The sequence below is a fragment of the Anguilla anguilla genome, chromosome 15 (assembly GCF_013347855.1).
Source record: "Anguilla anguilla isolate fAngAng1 chromosome 15, fAngAng1.pri, whole genome shotgun sequence".
Lineage (NCBI taxonomy): Eukaryota > Metazoa > Chordata > Actinopteri > Anguilliformes > Anguillidae > Anguilla > Anguilla anguilla.
In genome coordinates this window covers 24,263,663-24,286,072 of record NC_049215.1, presented here as the reverse complement: position 1 = coordinate 24,286,072, position 22,410 = coordinate 24,263,663, and the positions used below count along the sequence as shown (strand labels likewise).

General features: G+C 44.0%; 2 protein-coding genes across 7 annotated transcripts in view; both read right to left on the bottom strand.

Annotated features, from left to right (window-relative positions):
* Positions 1-25: 25 nt before the first annotated feature.
* On the bottom strand, positions 26-9,571 carry zgc:113423 (uncharacterized protein LOC569178 homolog). Of its 3 annotated transcripts, none has more exons than XM_035394474.1 (12): positions 9,441-9,571; positions 6,793-6,951; positions 6,029-6,168; positions 5,465-5,539; positions 5,056-5,130; positions 4,673-4,729; positions 3,976-4,330; positions 3,506-3,718; positions 2,854-2,975; positions 2,098-2,332; positions 1,252-1,455; positions 26-1,154 (listed from the first exon to the last, which is right to left on the bottom strand). In XM_035394474.1, exons 1-12 carry the CDS (start codon positions 9,451-9,453, stop codon positions 1,012-1,014), a joined length of 1,791 nt encoding a protein of 596 aa, XP_035250365.1. In that variant the 5' UTR covers positions 9,454-9,571; the 3' UTR covers positions 26-1,011. The 3 variants fall into 3 exon arrangements, with proteins under 3 accessions (XP_035250365.1, XP_035250366.1, XP_035250367.1); XM_035394475.1 differs by having other exon boundaries at positions 3,976-4,327; XM_035394476.1 differs by having other exon boundaries at positions 6,041-6,168.
* Positions 9,572-12,267: 2,696 nt separating this feature from the next.
* Positions 12,268-22,410, bottom strand: part of LOC118214353 (Nance-Horan syndrome protein-like) — a 102,921-nt gene continuing 92,778 nt past the window's right edge. For all 4 annotated transcript variants that reach the window (XM_035394257.1, XM_035394259.1, XM_035394260.1 and 1 more), the window contains 3 exons: positions 19,042-22,182; positions 18,467-18,590; positions 12,268-17,704 (listed from right to left, as the gene is read on the bottom strand). In XM_035394257.1, the coding sequence (XP_035250148.1) occupies positions 17,077-17,704; positions 18,467-18,590; positions 19,042-22,182 (3,893 nt within the window). In that variant the 3' untranslated portion in view covers positions 12,268-17,076. The remainder of the gene's footprint in view (positions 17,705-18,466; positions 18,591-19,041; positions 22,183-22,410) is intronic.

Here is a 22,410-nt window from a genome sequence, read left to right as displayed (position 1 = left end):
TTTTAAGGGGACACGCTATATAGTATAGTCTGAGCCAAATAAATTTTTTTATTTTTCTGAACGGTAGTTCACAATTGTGATTTTCTGGTTCTTTGAAAAATGTTCATATAAAATTGCTCAGTACCTTTAACAAAGCTTGTTTTCTTTTTTTATTCATTTTTTAAATTCCTCTTCTTGTGGACGAAACACAAATATAAATTCAAAATATATTAATACTCTGTGAATCCAGGCAAATAAATATTTCAAAGCTTAATTCTAACTATAGATTAATTTGTCCACAAGTGCTGTACAGTAGTGATTTCTACACTGTGTGTAGACCATTGGAGAGATTATGGAGTTACTGAACAGTAGCCCTTACTATTAGAAATGTTGCATCAACAGAATACTTAAATTGCTCACATAACAGTTTTCTAAGCAGCAACCAAAAAAAATCATGTAACTCCCCCTGATAAAGAAGATGGACGAAGGGAAAGGTGTAAGAAAGAAAATGCTAACAATGCAGAAGGGACTGGAGTTGTCCACCACTGACATAAGCGTTTAAGTCACTGAATGACTAGAGTCCACACACCTTGTTTCCAAAGTTCAAACTGTCAGCTCAGAAACCAGCAGATCCTGTGCCCCTCCAGGACTTCTGGTTCTTCCGGCTCGCTCTCCAGCTGGGAAGGTTTCAGTGCTTTAACGGCACTGTAGCCGTTCTGCTCTTACGGCCAAGTCTCAGTCGCAAAGCCGCAAGCTACAATGTGCCGGGGGTTTGGTCGAGTAGACGGTCCTGAACTGGACCTGCCCGTTCCACAGTGCTAATGTGGACGTGGTCCACGCAGGGAGATTCACCGCAGGTTCAGGCGCGTGAACGTGCGGACGCAGGCGCGCGCACCGGACCTGGGTCACACGTTCAGTTTGAGTACTTTTACCCTTCACAGGCCAGTGAAATGACACGAGCGAAGCGCTTGGCCGAGGCCCGGCACACGCACGCGCTCTGGCGCACACTCGGCTGACCTGTTGGCTGACTCCTCAGCGGCGTTTCTTGCGGCCCTTGCCCTTCTTCAGCTCGTGTCTGAACTTGCGTATGGTGCTGTTGATGGCGCCCACGCAAGCCTTCCAATCCTGGCCGCTCTCCTCCAGCAGCAGCCAGGGAAACCGCTCCTTCAGGTGCTCTGGGGAGGGGGACACCATGTTAAACACGCGCATCAATGCGAAAGGTACTGATGGTACTTGCCTTACGTGTCATCCATGTTACACGCGCAGCCTCACCTCGGAGGGCGCTGATCTTGTTCTGGTCCAAGGCCTGGATGCCGTGCTCGCGGTTCCCGTAGACGTTGCTCTTGACCAGCACGTGCTCGGGGAAGAGGTACTTGATGAGGAAGCGGGCGACCAGTTCGGGGCGGGCGCGCAGGCGGGCAGTGAACATGGCGAACCTCGGCACCTTCACCTGCCTGCTGGGCGGCCCCAGGTACTCTGCAGCCAGTGAGCCAGAGCCAATCAGTCAGCAGCGTGTGCCCCTGGGTCATGTGACTGTCCACGCAGCAGCCCATACTCCTTGTGCTGTTATATACAGTACTTCAGCAAGCCAATAAAGTTTCTCTTTAAGCAATTTAGACACATCTATCTAGAAGGACTTGCATTATTTTAGTTTTTTTAGCAGTCCATTTACACAGATTATTTCACCGAGACACTCAAGTGAAGTACGCTAATGCAACTAAATGTTCTTAACTGCAGACATACGTTTAAAACTCATTTAAAAATTATAGTTACATAGGAAAGACAGGGTAGTTCAATGGTTAGGGAACAGTGCTGATAATCAAGGTTTTTGATTTACAGCTAGGACACTGTTGTACCCTTGTGTAAAGTACTTAACCTGAATTACTTCAGTATATATCCAACTGTATAAATGGATACTACATAAAATGCAAAAAGCTGTGTAAACCGGTCTGGATAAACTCCCGTAATGTAACTAAAGGTGCAGTTCACCAGGTAGGGCAGACTGGTGGTAGTCAAGGCCTCAACAACATTAATTAAAGCCTTTATAAAGAACAAGGAAAACGACTCTGCTTGCACAGGCGACGTTTTTGTGTCTACTTTTTAAGGTAAAACACGAACCATATACGTCTTCTTTGCCGCTGTCCTCACTCCCTTGGCCAGGTTTGGAACTGCTCTCTGGCGCCTTCTGCTGGCTGACAGAGGCTGGTGTCTTCTTGCGGGAGGTGGAAGGGCCGTCTCCCTCGCTGTCGGACAGCTCCACGTCGATCTCGGCGGTGGTGGTCATCACTGGCGGATCAGGGCTGCTCTGTTCGTCCGGCGCTGGCTCTTGGCTGCTTTCACTCAACCCTTTATGCTTTTTCCCCCGAGAACACAACAGGAAGTTGATGTGAAATTCACAACTAAATAAAATGATTTTTTTGTGCACAAGACAAGGGCTTAGAATTATATGGTTCTAGCAGACATATTTTTCAAAAATGAATCACTAGTATTGGAATGTTCTTACAGTGTCTTTTTACAATAGACTGAACTGGAAGATTCAAGCAACATTTTTTATGCTAGAACCAGTGCACAACAATGATGATGTTCTGATGTTGGACTTGGAAGATCAAAAAACCAATATCTGTACAATACTTTCTCCAGGCACTGTGACATGCAAGAAAAGCACACCAGTACCGAAGACTTGAAAGTCTCGTACTCCCAGCCAATGATATCTCACGTACTTTGATCCAATCAGCCACATGGGTAGTTCATTGGCTGCTTTTTAAGCATGGTCGTGGGCAGCTCGACAAGGGACTCTTTAGCAACCAACGGCAAACATTATATGGCATCTCGCACCTTTGAATCTCAGAACTGTGAGACCTGTGAGGTCCTTACCTTGTGCTTCTTGGCTTCGAAGCGCAGGTACCTGGCCGTGGAATTCATGATGGACACGCACCGTTTCCAGTCCTTGCCGTTTTCTCTCAGGTCAAAGCTGGGAAACGCTTTGGCAACCCACTCTGGAAAACACACCGCAGTTCAAGCTGATACAATGATAATTTTCACAATAGTTTTAATAATATTATATTCAATAATTATAAAACATTATTATAAAACTTAATAGTAAGTTGGGCTATGGAGAACTTTGCTACAACTTCCAAAAGCATTAATTACTTCATTAAGTAATTATGTTTAAGCAATGACTATTACAGCAGATGGCATTATAGTGTTATAAAATTAAAAGATAAATATGCAACTCATAGGCTAGCAGTGTATTTTAATAAATATATTTTCAGCTCTCCTGTCCTTCCATCAGATCAATCATCCAGTTTAAAATTGTGAAAACCTATATAGTGACAGTTTCATTATCAGAAGCTCAGAGCTATAAGGAGGTGCAGGCAGCCCGCGTGAGTGAGAAACAGCACAGATGCCAGTCTCCGGGGTTTACTGGTGTAATAATGAGCAGTAGACCGGCTGGGCTCCTGGCTGCAGTCTAACGGCGCGTAGACGCGCGGTGCTCCTGCGCGGTCCGCCCCGTGGCCCGCGGTACCTCTCATGGCGGCGATCTTGTTGGGGTCGAGCTTCTTGAGGCCGCGGGCCGAGTCGCCCATGATGTTGGAGGAGGTGAGGGTCTCCAGGGGGAAGACGCTGCGCAGCAGGGAGCGCACGGCGCTCCGCGGGTTCGCCAGGGCCCCCGCCTTCTGCAGGGCGCTGCCCGGGATCTGCACCCTCCGCACGGGGTCCCCCAGCCACTCCAAAGGCACTGCCGATGTTAGCAGAATGCAAACTGATCTGATATACAACAAACTCTTCATTTTTAACGTATTTTTATACATTTTTCTCTTTTAGAAATTCCCAATCGCATCTCGGACAGGGTCAGTCCTGCTGAGAGAAACACAACCCTCCCTGGGCGCCACTACAGCCAATCACATCTTTCCCTGAGGGACGGACGGCAGTGTGTTGTGGGAACGAGCCGCTGGCCAGACCCAGTATTAGTGTGGATGTTGTGTGGGGGGGTACCTGTCTTGTGTGAGCTTGCTTTGGCAGAGATGAGGCTCTTGCGGGCCGTCCTGGCTGAGGCGCTCGCCGCCGGCGGGGCCGTCTGTGGGGCGTCGGCCTTGCCGTGGGGGAGGGGCTGCACAATAAGGTGGGTCCTCACTACGGTCTGGGCCAACTGGCTGGGCTGAGCCTGTCCCTGGGGAGGCAGCCTGGGGGGGCTGGGAACGCCCGGGGCGGGAGAGAGGGGGGGCGGCTTCTTCCCGTCCCCCTGCAGAGGGGGGGCAGGCGGGGAGCACACGCGGACCAGCTGGGGCATGGGTAGTAGTCCAGAGTCTGACGTGTTGTGCACCCCACTGCCGCCCATTGACAGAACCTTCTGGAACACCAGGAACACAGATACACGCATGTTCGGGGGAGAACAAACACAGACAGACATTCTTACCACCGCATTTCATTTATGATATTAGAAATAAAATTTCCCCTTCACTGTTCCACTTAAATGTGATATGTGTTTTACAGCATGTTCTTATTTTGTTTTTTAAACAGTAGCGGGTGTTTTGTTTCAATTGTGCTTTGGTAAATTTTGTATCCATAATTGAGCACACACCTGAGTGTCAACACAACACAAAGACAGGTTTCAAAACCAGGCATTTCTGCTTGGCTCTCTTACGTGTTGTAAGAGAGCATGGTTCAGGTGGACGGCCTACATGCTGGTCACCTTGGCTTGAAGCTGATCAAACTTCTGATCGAGTTTCTGAATGGCTTCGTACATGACCTGAACAACAGCAGTTACACAGTGTTAAATCAGCATCACCCTTAAAATACTGAAGAGATTTAAAACAACTAGACCCCATGCTTTTTTATTCCCTCATTTTTCTTTTTAAGCATTTCAAATTTGTATTTTTAGGCCAGTTCTATCTCTACAACACCCACACTCTTTGAAAAGTGCAGTCAGCTGCCACTACTATTCACACCAAGCCAAAATACTGCACTAGAGGTATACTAGACAACAAGTATATCGCAGCCACTCCTTTGACCAGAGGGGTCACTATCACACGATAAGGCAGGGAACACTCCAAACAAACCCGGGGGTGGGCATACCTGGCAGTAGGTGAGTATCTCTCCCAGTGTCCTCTGGTGATCAATGCTGAATAGATCTTCAGAGACTGCACTCGACTGCAACATGAAAGAGCTGTTCACCTTGATGCAACTCTCCTCCATTACCACCCATCCAAACTGTTCGAATTACACTGAACATTTAGCCTCATTACACACTCAATCACAGTGGTGTCAGGTTTATATAGAATAAAGTCCAGGCTCTTCTTTCAGTATGGATTGTTTATGTTTTGACTGAGATAACAGAGAATCATTACAGCTGTCCTGATATTATCCCCATGAGATCAATCTACTTAAGCGGATCTCCTGTAGAACAACTCCACCGCACTGGAGTGGTTACTGACTGACGTTCATGCGGGACAGGGCAGGGTTGGACCCTGAGGTTGTCACTCACCTCGTACAAGGGTTGGCAGTCCATCTCAGCGCTAGACACTTCCTCCATCTGAGGCTCCTCCTCCACGTCTGAGCACTGGAGTGACAGCAAAGCCCCGCCCCCACCCCAATACAGGTGTGAAGCAAAAGCACCCATTTCTGTGCTTGCACAGCATGGTGTGAAGCATGGCTATCACAACACAAACTTATCCAGAGGCATGCCAAGTCGACACAATCCACCATAGCACCAATTATAACATAATGGAACCTAGAGGAGGCTTTCCTAGTTAAGAGACTAAAATTACTATCAATGACCGGACAGCTCAACAAATGATTTATTAAAGCAAAAATAAGACAAATTATTGAGAGGTCTCAGAGCACTTTTGATCGGCTGGCTGTCACTGTTGCATGTGCTAACTGCTCTTTGTTTCTCATTGTATTATTGGGACTTCATTTTTTCCCTCAATCGTTATTTTACTTGATACATTTAAAGCAATTTGGACTACAGTAATTCTAGGAGCTATGCTATAAAAATAAATGTTCAAAAGCGCAGGGGGGTAACAGGAAGCACAGAAAGAACTGGTACAGCTGAAGCTACCACGCTGCCGGTTAGTGACCCAGAGCCTCTCCACCGCTGGGGACTGTAGCCCCTCTCCTCCATTTCATGCTCGCTGTACTGGGCTTCTGGGGCAAACGGTGGCTCCGCAGGGTCACACAGACCGTGCTCTGTCAAACAGACAAACCAACGCATTCAAAAATGTCTTCTCTGCTTCCAGGGATTCAACTTTGAACTGTCACCCAATGCATGTAGGACAAATGAACCATACCCCACTTTACAGGTAACCCAAATAACCACATAAGATAATATGTTTCATTTTGAAACTTACAACTTGAATTGGTGAGTTAATATATTAATTTGTTCACCTTCTTTTTGGTTGAAATGAGAGAGTGGTCATGTCTGTTGATTTCTGGTTTGTACAGAGTCCGGTAAAAACACGTCCTCTGTAAACACTAGACTGCTCACCAGTAACATTACTAGCCATCACTCAAAAACAAAAAATTTGCAACCGATACGGCTCAAGCTCCAGTCTATGATACAATACAAAAGCACAGGTGGGTAAGATAATAATAATATTGTATGTAACATAGGGTATGAATGTGTATTACACACACCGATTTGTTGTTACAATTCCATGTACTGTGGATTTGCATAGTTCAAGATATCTTTCAATTATTATAAGTCTTCAGAACAACGATAAGATAAGTACTTTATACAAATATTATAAATAAAGTAATTTGGAAGTTGGCTGTCTTTGGGCAGGGAGTATACTTGTGTCTCTGAACACTTACCATAATGCATGCTATGGGGTTTGGGACAGTCTGTGAGGGAGGGCTGGTCCAGGCCGCTAATGACATCACACACATCTCCGGAGGCAAGGCGGCTGGGCAGCTCTTCCACTAGGACCTGGTCATAGTCCTCCTCCACTTTGATCGTCACAGGAGTTTGGTCTGAAACACCACATTTATACGATATCATTGACTTCATACCAATAATAATATTAATAATAATAATAATAATGTGCCAGATGGGAGCATTCCAAAGGAAACAGCTTAAAGAAGCTATCCAGGGTCTTTTTTGTTTTTACAGTTCTTCAACATGACCAATCGCACTGGGTTGTACACTGTATATAAAAACTACTGCAACTATGTGTAACTCAGCAATGGCAAGTAAGATAGAAAGAGATGTTTAAATCTCTAGAAATAATCTTTAAAATGTGCATTGCTCTTAAAATGTTTGAGTTTATTTCCCTAGATCAAAAAATAACAATCAAGCATTTATGTGAATAATTCATAGCAACTACTGCAGAAAACTGTTTTCTCAGTTGTATCCTGTGGTAGCATTGTGATCAACTACATTACAAAACTGTATAGCAGGTCCCTAAATCTGGTGATTATTTAAATATGGGGTTAAATGAACTGAGGTCCTTCAGGCCAGCAAGCAAAGCATATTGAGTAAATATCAGTTAACGTGACAATGCCTCATATTCAGTTTACAACCCTTTAATGACCTCGGAACCCAAACTAAAGCAATATAAATGTACAACAGCCCACTCTCTCTCTTCCTTTGTAAGTTACATAGATATTAAGCATTGTATTTAAGTTATCTAATGTGACATTAAGAAGGGAACACTAGATTGTGGAGCACAGTTAAAAGGGGATAGAAAAATGGATAACTGGCACAGTTGTTAATAAGCAATAGGCCTATAGCAGATTAAGGTGAGCTAATTGGTCAGATTAAATGTAAGATTTCATCCTCATGAGCCATACATTGTAAATATTTTTTTTTGATTAACTCCTCCAGAAAGGTAGGTGGCAGTATAGCACTGAATTGTGACTAAATTAAGAACTTTGGAGTGATGCCTGAAATTAAGCACAGGGTAGTTAGGGTTAGCAATGCACCTGTTAGCGCACACCTTGGGGAACAACATGCCATTGTCTGCAGTCTCACACAAAGTGGTTTAGGAATATTTTACATATTACATCTTGGAATATTAAATTGTTGTTAGGTTTTGTTTTTCCACAGACTCTGTGAGAAGACCGATCAGGACTGTGTGTGCAGATGTAATATGTCAGTATTACTTGGTACTCCTGCCAACAGATATAATTTTCCATCAAGCTTCCATTCACTTTTGCATTGAAGTGAAGAGCCCTTTGAAATTAATTGGCAGAGCTTGAATTCCTCTCCTAAAACTGAAGCAAAGAATAACTTGCAGGAAAGAGCTGCAGGTCTATTGGTTTATTCTACATGAAACAGACCTGAACGGTATTACTGAGTTTAGAATCCAAATGCATCATAGATTATTGCCTAAAAGTAGGCCTAGTTCACGTTCAACCTATTTTATCTATGATCATAAATCGTATACGCCTAGGCTATATCATCTGCAGTACAAGACACAATTTGTACTGGGTATATGAATCTTACATCTGACGTCTAGATGCACGGTAGTTCAGCCACCGGATGTGTATGCAGAGCTCAACAGGCGGACAAGCCCAATCAAATGCCTTGATGTAGCCTATTTGATTATGTAATGTTTGATGTGTTGTCGTTTACTACAGAGAATATTTTCATTGATCGCTACATTAAAATGACGCGTTTTACAATACTCTTACCGTGTTCAGGTGAAATATAGCGCACATAGGTGAATGTGGTAACTCAAACAACGCTCAACGGCATTCAGGCAAACAAAGGACCGCCCAAGCGCTTGCATCAATGACATTGGGGAAAGACAGAACTGTTGGAAACGGGAGGGTCCACTCATCTATGCAGTAAAATAATCATTAAATTTGAAAATTACACATCAGGGAACATTTTACTTATGCACAAATGCAAGTTTCATGCTTACAGCAGACAAAGCAAATAGTGAACGTTTGCAGTGAGCGTACTGTTAATAGCCTATTTGGTAATGGAGGAACGCTCAGTATGCTATCATGGTGTGCAGCGAATTGTATCATGACGGAACGGGGCAGCATTATGTGCGTTAGTGCTAAGGATTACTTAGTGCCAGTTGGTTGCACGGCAGAATGCCTGTAAACAGCACTGGCAATATTTATTATCACATTAAACAAGGTTTCTTGCGTTCTAAAATTTCGTGTTGTTGCTACAACGGAGTGTGCCAAAAATAAACTTTAATGCCGCGCGCGTTCTATCAACGTTTAACGTTACATACATCTAAGAACTGAAACAGTGAGCAAGTTTCCCAGATGATTTTGTAACCTTGTAAGCTGTCTAGCTAGCTAAGCTTGACAAAACTGCGTGCCTGGAACGCTGTAACGTGCCACACATCTGAATTGCTAAAAGGAAGTCACAAAACGCTTCCTTCCCCCCCATACAATAACAGACGGAGCGACCTAAGCGTACTGGTAACCCAAAACACAAATTAACATAATAATGTGAAAAATAAAACGTGTAAAATAAAAATACTTATAGGCGTTCTTACCGTTTCTTGACATGTCTGGTGTTCCGACTGTTCTTTGTTATTTCCCGGCTTTCAGAATCAACCCCGTATTACTATCACAGTGACCTCGTGACAGGCCCCTCCCGTTCTGCACGTACGTTCTGCATCTGCGCATGAATACGATCTGTAGAGGCGTTCTCGATTTGCTGTCTGTATATGCTATAGATAGGGAGGTCAATCCTGTTTGGGCGATCTATCAGTAAACATATTTTGATAGTTTATTCTTCATTCATAATGTCATAAATGCTACAGTATAATCAATTATACAACGGCTTGGCCGAATACTCAATTCTGATTGGTCCAAGGGTGGGGATTAATTCTCCGTAAAGAGACACCTCGGCCTTTTAACAGTTCAATCAATGCGCTACAAAATACCTCATTCTAGCAGTTTAAACAGCAACATTCTTTCGATTTAGAATTGTTGTTATACCCCTCGCCCTGTTCAATGTCCGATTTCGCAATTGATGGCAACGCTGAATCACGGTTCTAGTTAGGCTACTGGCTTCATTTAGGGTTGCTAACCAATAGTGAAACTGTGGGAGGGAGAAAGCGGGCCCCGGCCTGGGCCAGAAACGCCGAGGTCGCTCTCCTCCACACTGTTGAATGCTTCTTCAAAAGATGCACACTTCTCAGAGTCTGATGCAACTGGGTTTATTGTTAGTAAATGAAAGATTACATAAAATAACCCGGGCTGATCTGCGCAGTTCAGTACAATTATCAATCACTCATAAGTAAAGACAATACATCAGATCATTCTCCAAGCATTCCCAAAACACACACCATGTGCGCGCACACACCCACTCTCACTCCCCTCGGGCCAACTGCCTCTTATATCCATTTTCTAACTCCTCCTGTTGTGTAGCTTAAATCCAGTACTTCCCATTTAATTTTGTTAATTACGTAATGTTATTGACATCATTATTTTTATCTGACACCCAATTCTCAGACACCATTGTTTATCAGCCCCTCCCTAGTGCTCGTCTCCCGCCTGTCTCACCCTCCCCCTTCTATCATAAGTCACATATTCTGATAACACATTTTCCAAAAAAGGCAGAAGCTTCTGTTAGTTTCACAAAGGCGCCTTTATACAGCTTAGTCAGCAGGGCAGAAATTATGTGTGTATTACGTGTTTGTTCTTATTGTATCTATTTAGTATGAAGCGTTCCCCTGCTGCCGGTTCCCCTTACAATGGGCTTGTGTTTTCTGAGTACATTTGTATTTATTTCCCACATTTTGGTTGCCTAGGTCGACCTTGGTCCACCTGTATCTTTCTTCCTTTGCTAGCCGGATGATACGTTAGGGGGGAGACAGCTGGTGCTCATTGATGCACTCCTTTCCCATATACACTGGGCCTGTGCTCTCTAACTACATATCTTTCCTCATACAATGGGCTTGTGTTTTTTAGTACATCTAAATTTATTTCCCACAAAACGTCCCTTATTTGGACAGTAGAATAGGCGTTCCGTATTGAACTCATGGCTACGTACGGGACACATTTTCTTCTGTAGGCTATCTTTGTTAACGATTGCGTTATAGTAACCATTGTTTTGAATATAATTCAGTAGCTAGCTAGCTACCCGAGATAAAAAGCATGCCGTGAGATCATTTGACCCAAACCCAGCTGAATTTTAATATTGGCTAGGTGACAAGTGACGGCGAACCTATCATAAAGCTAGCTGGCATTCAAACCCGGTTTCAGAGGGTCTTGGAAAAACACTGTCTACACTGCCTGACCGCAACGTTTTAAAAAGCAAGACAGAGCTAGGGAGATTAATTTGATTGAGTTATGGTTTCATGCAGTTTTCTTAAATAATGTAATAAAAATTGGTGCTATTGTACGGTATAAAACGGGAAGAAACTATTTTTTCTTGATAGAATCATTGTTTTCATAGAATTAACGATCTGAGGTTTTTTCTTAACAACGGTGCAAATAGAACTACCAACCTTTTGAATAACAACGGTCCAGATAGAACTACCAACCACAGTTTTGCTTGACAACGGTAAAATAATATGCCCAAAAGGCCGCGGAAGAATTTCACTTTCAGCAGATTAAGTCAATAAAATCAATTATAAAAGTAAACATATACAGTCATTGTTGATAACCCAAAGTGGAATAAACCCCTCCGGGCTGTCTTCAGGGCTGGTTAACCATCACCACCCCGTCCTTACATTACTTTCCAATAACGGGACAGCCCGTCGTGGTTTATTCCTTACATAATAATGTCATAACTGCTATAGTATAATCAAATAACAACATATAAATTGCTAACTTGCCACCGCCAAATCAGCAGAGCGGCAATGAGCACACGTTCTCCTGTGTAGCACCTTCCTCTAGCCACTCATTTCTCTCCACACCCCAGTCCAACTGAGCGGCGATGGCGCAGTCAATGCGGAGGAGTGCGCTTCAGTTAGTTGGAAATGGTGTTGGTCAACCAGCAGGGGGCACTCTCCCCTCTGAACCAAACAGAAATTCAGTTCCCCAGCACAGTAATAAAACACTGTGCTGTAAAATATGTTTTCCTTTATTTAGATGAGCCATTAAAGACTGCAGTAGTGGTGTTAACCCCAGTGATCTGGATAAATTCCCAGATAACTGGCTATCAACAGATGGGCACCCACTTCCCCAGGTCATCCCTAAAAAACCTACAGTAAGTGTTTAAATAAATGTAAAAATGGCACACGTCTGGATTCAAAATATTTTTTTCAGGTCACAATGTTTGCTTACTGCTTTCTTACACTTTTAGGGAGACTGTAATGGGCATCAACAACACATATTTTTTTATGACAGGATCACACAGAGAGGCATCGATATTTTTCAATGCAGTCACGTTTATTGGCCTTTTCTAAGCACAATTACTAAGCAGCCAGATGTGCTGGCAGATGGTTCCAAGAAAATTTACCATGGAATTTTCACAATGTTTACTAAAAAATAAATACAAGACAAAGTGTTGCACAGCTCAAAAATATACAAAGGCTAGGAATTAATGTAAACTTTGAAAACATTTTTTTACAAAAGAAACATCTTTGCAACAATTTAAAAAGAACCTATTTACAAATTTGTACAAAAATACAAAACCGATGCAAGTCCATTAACTTGTAGCTTTCAGCCTGAATGAAATGCATCTTGTACCGAAACAGTTACACTGTAACCTTTTTTGTTTGTGTGTCTGTTTACTTGTTTGTTGTTGTTTATATTTTTTTTACACATGTAACCAAATCCAATTAATGTTGCTTACACCTTTACACATCTGAATTTTTTGGCAAATTTCTGTCCTCCAAACCTCCGCTACCATCCTGCTTAAACCCGCTTTATTAAGAACGATGTAGACTTGGTAAATGGAAACTCAAACAGTCTTCAAAATAATCCCACATAAATATAAATAACAGGTACAGCAAGAAAAAATGCAGAAACTTCACAAACTTCACTATATCAGTGCAAATGTGTATTATATATATTTTTTTAAACATTGTAGTGATAGTTCACAGAATCATTTCCCATTATGTACCCTGTTAAAAGGTGGCAGTTAAAACAGTCCTAAAATGAAAATCTTGCATTCTTGATGCTAACCACAGGCAAGTAGATCTTTAGAATACAAAGCAGTGTTAAGATAATGAACTTATATTGGGACTCAGTCTAGCCTCAGTGCAGTTTATGGTTTAATATGAATAATACATTTCTATTCCTCACACAACATTTTTGGCTTGGTGGTCACTGAAATTAAAATGTTAAGTAATGGAAACTGTCATGTATGCTTAAAATCCATTATCCCAAGTTAACATCAAACTGCAAAAAAGGACTGACATGCCTCAGGAAATGTGTAGCAAAATTGAAGCTGTCGTGTCCCTTTCCTTAGTGTTTATAATTTAGGCCTGAACAAAGTTAACAGTTAGCACACTACGTTTGAGTTATTTGATAACGTCTGTGGAAGAAATATGGCTACATCGATACTGTGATTGATTTCATGTCACTAGTGAGAAAAGTGAGTTTCTGAAAAGCACCTCCATGTGTGATATTTATTCAAGGATTCCACAGAACACTAGCTGTGCTCTGAATAGAAGAGACAGAAAAGACAACAAGCGTCTGATATGAGGGGGAAATTATTATCGTGAAATGCGGCCACAGGCTTTCAAGATTCAGAGCACTTCTATGGATAATAAAGCTGTATTTCATATACTGTAGCTGGGATGCCAAGACAGCAAGTTCACGTCATCATCGAACAGTTCATATCAGTCTATTCATTTCATCCACAAGGTTGATATGCTCTCTGATATGTAGTCTGCTCAACCAGTGTCTATTTAAATAAAGCTTTAATGTCTTTTTTTTTCTAGATAATCTTTATAAAGAAAATAAGTCTCTGGATAAAATATTTTGTCCTTAAAATATCTTCAATTATTATCATTTTCATTAAAGTGTAATATTTCATATAAAGATTTTTAATAGATTTACTAGACCTATAGGTATTAGCCAAATACTAGTAGGAGACTACATAAATTCTCAAAATGTTCAACTCCTGGTTATGTATTTAAATTTAAATAAAACTTATGCTCTGCTAAATTAAAACTAAACCAAAGAAGAGAAACCAGCCATAACATTACATATGGGTCAAATTGCAAAGAATTAAACAAATTAAATGGGGAAATCCAGATGCTGTGGTAAACAGCAGAAGACATCACAAAAATACACATTTTATCCCTGACCTCGCCCCCCTCCAACAGGTTATGAATTTGAATCTCTATCTAATTCTACTTTACTGCGATTAGACACTAAAATGACAGCTACACTATATAAAAAAGGAAATTACAAACTACAGCCAAGACAAACATGGCAACTCAAACCTTCAGCCTAAAGTTCCATTCCTGCAGAACACCACACCCTTGTCCCCAGAAAAACTCATGATGGAATATTGGTCGATTGACTCAGCTACAGGATTCTAAATGGGAATAATTTAGAGCGTCACCGTTGCCAACAGTATTTCAAAAGGCTGCTGCTCGGAGTTCAGTGCCTCTCCACATACATATCCTAATTTCCTCTGTTGCACTTTCCTCTTTCCCCCTCTCCACATTTCATATTTCACACCAAAGTAAACACTAACTACAAAATATCATCTCTATTCCTCTCCTCTTCCGTCTCCCTCTTTCAGACCACTCTCCCTCTGTAAAACCACCAGACTTCACTATTGCCATTGCTCAAACTTCTCTCCATCCATTGTGTAGGACTAGCCACATTCCACATCCCTCACATTCCAAAATTGTTTTTTAAATCATCCCACAAAAGATTGTCACGTTATTTCACTAAACAGATAATCCCCACTCTAGATTAGTTTTATTTTTTCCTTTTTTTTCTCTTTTTTTTTTTTACAGCTATTGAACATACCAATAATATAGATTCAAGTGACTGGAAAAGAAACGTGATATCCTTTCTTATGGTATCTCTTTACATCTGTCATTTTCTTTTCAATACTCCATAGTTTTTTTATTGCATGCTTTCAATTGAAAAGGCTTGTAAACATAAAACGGAAAATGAAGATGCTGCATCTCTGCTGACTGCAGACGTTTGTTCAGCTACGTGTACGACAATGAATGTAAAATCTAGTGGTTCACAGCTTTTTGCCCCCACATAGCTTGCACAGTGACAGTTCTCTGAGTTTTTACTATTTTTTGTTTCGTCTGTGTTCAGGATTGGATTCACCTGAAAGTGTGACACCACTAGTTAGCCAACAGCATATATATGATTGCAGGTATTCACGGAATACATCTGATCATTTTTAATGGTTCTACACCCAGCCCCCAAGAACTGATGATATACTTACTCAAGTAACCTTAATCAGTAGGGTTGGCTTCAGCCAATTCTAATGTAGTTCTTATGAAAATAGTATATGCTCTCCCAAGCATAGGCTGCTGGCAATCACGCTAACATGAAGCAAAACCGAACCTTTCCACCAGAACTGAAGGTTTGCTTTTTCTATAGCCTAAAGGTAGCGCGGCTCACATGTTTGTGGTTACAAATGCTACTAATGTAAAGGTCGCAGCCCGTAAACAGTAAATGCTAGGCTTCTTCTTTGCGTGTCTTAGGCCAATGCATCTAGTTTGACGACCTTGAAAGCTTGTGTGTCATTTTAAATGTATGATAGATCTTGTCATAAATGTCTTTATAGCTTTATATTCATTATATGTACACACAGTTAATGGCATTTATCTTATCAAGATTTCATCAAGGGATACTCTTGAACAATTAAGATCAAGTGCAAAGGATTTGTATGTTTCAAAACAGAAAACACAATTTAAAACTTCCAGCCAGTCAATGTGTTAAAGGCCCCTTGTAATGGAGGAACATCAGTTATCAGTCATTTGTGATGATATTCAAAAAATAGCTGTATAGAATATCAAATCCCCTGTATGCTAAGACCCCTTTGACATAAAGGCCACTGTTAAGATTGTCCGTTGTGCACCTGCTAGACAGGTCTGTGTTTAAGGTTCCACAAATATGTTTCCCTTCTTGTGCACTCTCTAAACCCCTGCAGTTTTACACTAGCTTTTAGACTACTGCAGTGCAGTACATTTTATACATTACGTAATATATACATTAGGGGTGGGCACAAAGAAAATAGTGGTTGATGTAGCTATTTAAATAAACATCACCAGATTTATTAGCTTTATTTATTTTTTAATAAAAGGTCTTAAAGGTGTTAAACCATAGCAAAACAGCAGTTCAGTCTAATCAGCAGAACTGCTCTAATATGGTCTCCCTTGCATCAATGGAAAAGAAAAATGATGCAAATATTTGGGAATCAGCAGGAATGGAAGTTGTGAGGATTATATGCAATGTAAAGCTGCTGCCAAAAAATAACACTATTTCTTCTGACAGTATATTATTATTATTATTATTATTATGGATGAATTCTCAATCTTTAAGTGCTCAAGCACAACAGCTAGAAATGCCCATCCCTAATATATATGTACAAATGAACAATGCACAATTTATATGTGTATATCTATTTGACCCTTTGCAAGGCTACATATCAAGGTTCCCTTGATATAATGTGGACCCCAGTAACAATCTAAATTACGTAGTTCACACAGCTTAATTTACATATTGCAAACATTTGATCTAGGTATGATTTCCCACTTCGTCTGACTAAAAGTGTTTTAAACTGGCTCTTTTCGTGATGAAGACATTAGACAATGACAAAGTTTCCCTAAAAGGACCGTGTACAGAAGACACTGATGAACAGTAAATGGGAAATGGTAGTTCCAACGACTAATATAGTGAGATAGGTGCGTCCTCTCTCACCCACCTCCCCTCTCCATTTAGTGTGTTGTCTTTTCATTTAAAGTTACAGAAGAAGTTTACAAATTCATCACAATATGTGCTTCTTTACTTCTTTTTTCTTGTCTGTTTTTTTTTTTTCTTTCCCAGGTCTAGTCAAATGCATATAGAAAAAATAGGTCCATTGACCACATCTTTCTGACCCATTGGGTTTTTCCTATTTTGCACTTTTTTTTTTTTTTTTTTTTAGAAAAAATAAGTCTTTTTTTTTTTCTTTCTTCATCTTCTTTCTTTTCTCCAGAGGATAAACGGAAGCCGAAGAGGCGCGCTGCGCGCCCACCGCACGTCCCCCTAGGAGGAGGAGGCCTGCGAGGACCGGTCATCGTGCGGGCTGCCGTCCGAGTTCTCCGTCTCCCCCTCGGAGATGGCCTGCATGGGCGCGGTGTAGAGCCGGCACCGCGCGCTGTAGCGGCTGCTGCTAGCCGCCGGCGGCACGCGCGAGCGGCCCTGCCTGGAGGCGGCGGAGGCCTGGTACAGCTTCGGGGAGAAGCCCTCGACGTTGGCCCGGGGGAAAGGGCCGGGGGGGTGCTCGCCAGCCGAAGGCGACTGCTGCAGCGGGAAGGGCAGCTCCTCCGGTTCCCGCGGGCTGTCGCCGGGGCCCAGGTCGCCCGGAGACTTGGGCGTGATGGGACTCTTCAGGATCTCCGTGGCCGACATGCGGTAGCTGGAGTCGGTTCGGCTGCCCTTCTTCAGCAGCAGCAGCTTGAACTCCTCGTTGGAGGTGCTGGACTTCTTGGCGCTCCTGTAGATGGGGCCCGGCGGTCGTTGGGAGCCGGCTGTCGGGGTGGTCGGGGTTGAGGGGGCATTTGGTGAGGTTGCCGTGGCGTTTGAAGGGGGGGCATTGCCTGAAGTGGCACTCGCACGGTTCCTCGCATTAGGATCTCCCGAGTCCTTTCTTCCAAGAACTTTCCTTTTGGATCTACAGCCAATAAGAAGCACACTTGTTTTAGCAAACACACTTGTGCCGCTAAGGGAAATATAACACAACATAATATAACAGAATTTCCAAGGTAGGAATAACTGGAATATCTGGGATGGAATGAAAGCCTTTCGGAAATCTGAAATATTCAGAAAGTTTGAAAGTGATGTAAGCATAAACCATTTTTAAGAATTTTAACTTTTAGATTTTTGATAGGAATTGTGTAGTTTCATTACAGTATCTTTACTTAAATCACAAATGAACAGACCAACAGTAAACAGGGTCTCATTTGAACAGTGATTAATTTTTCTCTACTCCCGAAGGATAAATCTCCTTTTCAGAGGTCCACTATCTGTGGCCTCTTATGCAAACTGTCATTCTCCTTTATATGAAGCACTTTTACAAATTACAGTCTTGAGCAACAGTACCACGACATGCCCCATTGTCTCATTTTGATTGTAATGCAAGGTTTTTTTAATCAATGGAGTGCGTGAATCCTTTTCATTTAACTCACAATTTTTTTTCATCACTGATAATAGGGAGCTTGATAAGATATAATTGCATATTCTGCATCCAGTGTCATACCCCAATCAGTAGACCATTCTGTTCGTAGCTCTTAAGTTATCTACTGTAATGCTACTGAAATTGTAAATTGCAATGTGTTTTTTTTTGTCCTAATTACATTTTTCCTTGTTTTTTTTCCATTTAATTATTTATTTTTATTTTTTTACCAAAAAAGGCACAGTAGAAGAAGCACGTCACCTGTGAATCATAGCAAACAGGTCCTCGGTTGTGCGCACTCTACTAGGGGACAGAAAAACGCTGTCATCCTCAGGTTTCGTCTCATCAGTCAGGGGAGAGATTGCGCTGTCACTGGGTGTCGACTCTGGAAAACAAAGAGAAGCTAACGTTCCATTATATTTTCCAAATATATTTTAAAATATATTTTTTAATTTAAATATTTTAATATATTTTAACATATCAATTTTTTGACATAGCGGAGCTGTTAATTCACATTAAACATTGCATTCAAAAGCAATTTCCCCAGTTGGATATTTGTTAAACCAATTATTATCTTGTCTAAAGGAATAGCAGTAAGCATAAATGCTACAATTATCACTGTAAGTGAAGTTGTGTAATTGCATGAAACTAATTGATTACCATATGGAAAATATATCTAGCAAGACAAATATTTGGCTAGCTAACAATTATTACAAGCTAGTAAGCATTTCTCTGTTTCTATTTACAATACGCCTTTTGACATTGGACTAACGTTAGTTTGTATCTAATGAATCCAGGTCATGTATAGAGGTTAGAGAAATGCTGAAATTCCCAACCTTTGCTGAAGTAGTCCTCAGTGTCTGGTGTTGATCCGTCTTCCCTGCTGTCCTGTGAGGCACTTCTGGGAACACCTGATGTGTCATACTCCTCCACTCTGCTACCTGCATCGCTGATTGTGTAAGCTTGCAATGCTTCCGACTGACAACTTATTTCAGGCACTTCGTCAGGACTGTCGCTCGGTCCAAAGTCAGATTTCTTTTCAGTATCACTATGAGAAGGAGGGGAATGTATTTTTGCCAGACACAATGCGAGGGAATCGACTGCTGGGTCAGGCAGCTGGTCTGGCTCCTCCTCCAGGCTGTTGCATGAACGCAGGGCCCTAAAAGTGCTTGGTCTCTGACTGTCCTCCATGCTGGGACATGCTGCACTTTCAGACAAAGCCCCGCAGTCCTGGCCTGCCTGGGGGTCATTACTGGGGCCTTGGGTATCTGGATGGAGAGGCGGTCTTGGCGCTAGGTCTTCCTCCATATTTGTTGATTCTGAGGGGATACGGAATGCTGTCATTGCCCAAAATGGAGCCGGGGCATGTCTGTCTAGCCTGTGTCTTGCACTCTCTCGATATGAGACATCCCTGGTGGTCACCTTGGGTGAACTGTTACCTTGGGTGAACAGTGTTTCACAGTGCTCCTGATTTGTAGCATCCTGGGACTGGCGGGCCGCAGGTTTCTTGGACTCTGGTGACCTGTTGCCTCTCGCTGGGGTACCAGTGATGACAGCCACAGTTGGACACTTGGGTCTGGTGGCAGGATCGGCGGCACCGGGCTGGTTCTGGCACCCTTCACCAGGCCTGCCGACAGACCGCAGCTGGACCGAGCGAAGTACAGTAGGTGTGATGGCCACGGGAGCTGGGGCGGAAGCTTCTAGTTTGGTGGAAGCAGCTGCCACACGGGCCCCCGTCACTGCAGCTACTGCCGGCGTTTTCTGCTTGTTCTGGTGAAGGACGTGCATCTGGCTTCTGTGGGCCGAAGGCTTGTTAAGGATGTGAAGAGCACTTAGGTCAAGATGGGTGGGAGGTATAATGGGTAGCTCAAGGTCTCTCTTGGATGAGGTGCCTCCATCCCTGGAGGACAACTGTTGCTGCTGTAGGGATGAGAGAGAGGACTTCCTCTCCGGAACTTTAGGCTTCCTCTTGCCACTGGTCGGGGACAAAGGCCCGGGGAAGAAGGCTGAGGGGAAGGAAGATGTTGGCGTCTCTGACTGGCTGGAGTAGCCACTGGAGGGTGACGCCAGGCCCGCTAGCTTCTCCGGGGAGGCCAGCTTGAACTCACTCTCTACAGAAGGAAGGGAAGGTGTGGTGGCTCTGGATCCCGATTGGGAGTTCTGCGATTCTGAGCTCTCTTGCGACTTGATACATTCAATGACTGTTGTGCCCGTAGCAGTGCTGGAGTTGGACAATGACCGGTAGGGATCGTTGGTTGATTTCAAGTCATTGAGGAGCCAGAGATCTGCATAGTCAGACTGTACAGCACCTTCATCCTTAAAGGAGTGCGTATCTGTGGAACTGAACAGGGTTGAGTCGGTTATGTCATCTGCAGCCTCTGCGCCCCAGGCCTGCATCGGCTCCTCAGCTAAACTTGGATTTTCTGACTGACTCTGACCTGGGGATCCGGCCAGGTCAAGCTGCAGCTTCATCTCCCTGGAAGACAATGGCAGGTGCTGCCCACTATTCATCTTTGGTTCGTTCTTGTCTGGAACGCTTACGCAACCGCTCAATTTCCTCAACGACGAACAGCGTTTTGGTGGGGCTGGCTTCACCTTTGGTTTTTTCAAGGAAAGGCAGTGCCTTCCCAATGTCCTGTGTTGGTCGCTGCTGTGGTCTGGCTGACGGTATCTGCTCATGCTGGGTGCAGCACTTACACACTGGCTGTGGCCATCGGTGCTGCCCATGGCTGCATAGTTATAAAGGTAGCTACCGCTCTCTTTGAGGCCGCAGTCAAAGTGCATGGAGGTGTAGTAGCCCTCCGTGTCTACGGAGAAGTGCGAGCTGGAGTCTGCCTTTTCAGATGGCGGCTTGTCAGCGAGGCTCTCGTACGTGGCCATGCTCGCAAAACTGGGGCAGCCCAGGCCGGTGTCGTCATTGCCCCTGGATCGTGGCGGACTGAAGTCCTGGCAGCAGGACTTGCTGTGCTGATGGTGCAGGTAGTTCCACTCACTCACACCTGCGGCTTCTCCAGCCCCACCGCTAGTATCGCTCAGCAGGTCGGCTGCAGCCGAGTCAAAGGAACCGGCCCCACGCTCCTGGACCTGCGCCTGGTCGGCCTCTGATGCGTAAGGGTCACTGGTGAAACTGACGGGGTCGTCGCTGGCATTTGGAGCGGCATTGAGTGACAGCTCAGAGTCACAGTGCGAGGATCCGGTCAGGGGAGGGGAGGCGGCTGGGGGGATGGTCTCCGACGTCTGGGAGGGGCAGGTGGAGCTGCTGCCACTCCAGTTGCCGCTGGAGGACTGGTGGTCATCTTTGTGGTCGACCTGGGTACCCAGTACCCCTGTGGCAGACACGGAGTGGATGGGGCTGCTGAAGGTGTCCGAGCTGGAGGAAATCTCGCAGCTCCCCATGTCGGCCTGGCGCGGGAGCCGGGACCTCCCCCTCTCTATCCAGCCGTGGTCGGGGCTGCCGCCGCCCCCGCTGCGCTGCTTGCACTTGAGCCCGGCCAGCTGGAGCTCGGGCGCGGCCTGGTCATCCGTGCTCTCCTCTTCGTCCTTCAGGACCCGCTCCGCAGGGCCCTGGAGGAACTCCTCTGCCTCGTAGGGGGACAGCTCCCCGTCGTCTTCTTCGTCGTCATCATCGTCATCACTGTCATCGCGGTCCTGGTCCACCAGCCGGCCGCCCTCGCGGGGCAGGCTCCGGGAGCGCAGACGCCCGCCCACAGCGGCGGCGAACATGGCGTCGGAGCTGTCCGGCAGGGAGGTGATGTTTCCGGTGGAGTGGGACAGGGAGGCGGGGATGCCCTGCCCCCTCTGGGCTCGGATCCGGCGCCGGGAGGGCGCGGCGATTGGGAAATCTTCTGTTTGACAGCCCGAATCCTTGGTGTTCCCCAGGCGGCCACTGAGGGACAGCTCGTCGTGGCTTAAGGAGAAATCGGCGTTCGTGTGAACGATCACAGTCCGCTCTCTCGCCACCGGTGATTCATCAGAGTCTGGGGGAGGACAGATCGAAAGCAAATAAAAGCGTTATTGAGAAGCACAGTGTTAGCTCACATAAATGCTGTTGCAATGAATGACTCCAACAGTGCTACAAAAAAGTGACAGATTCATGGTTTCACTGAGAAATAGATTTGAGCTGGGAATATCGGATACAATGCAAATACAATTTTTTTAAAATAACAACTAAAATTAATTCTGTATGTTCATTTCTCCCAAAAATA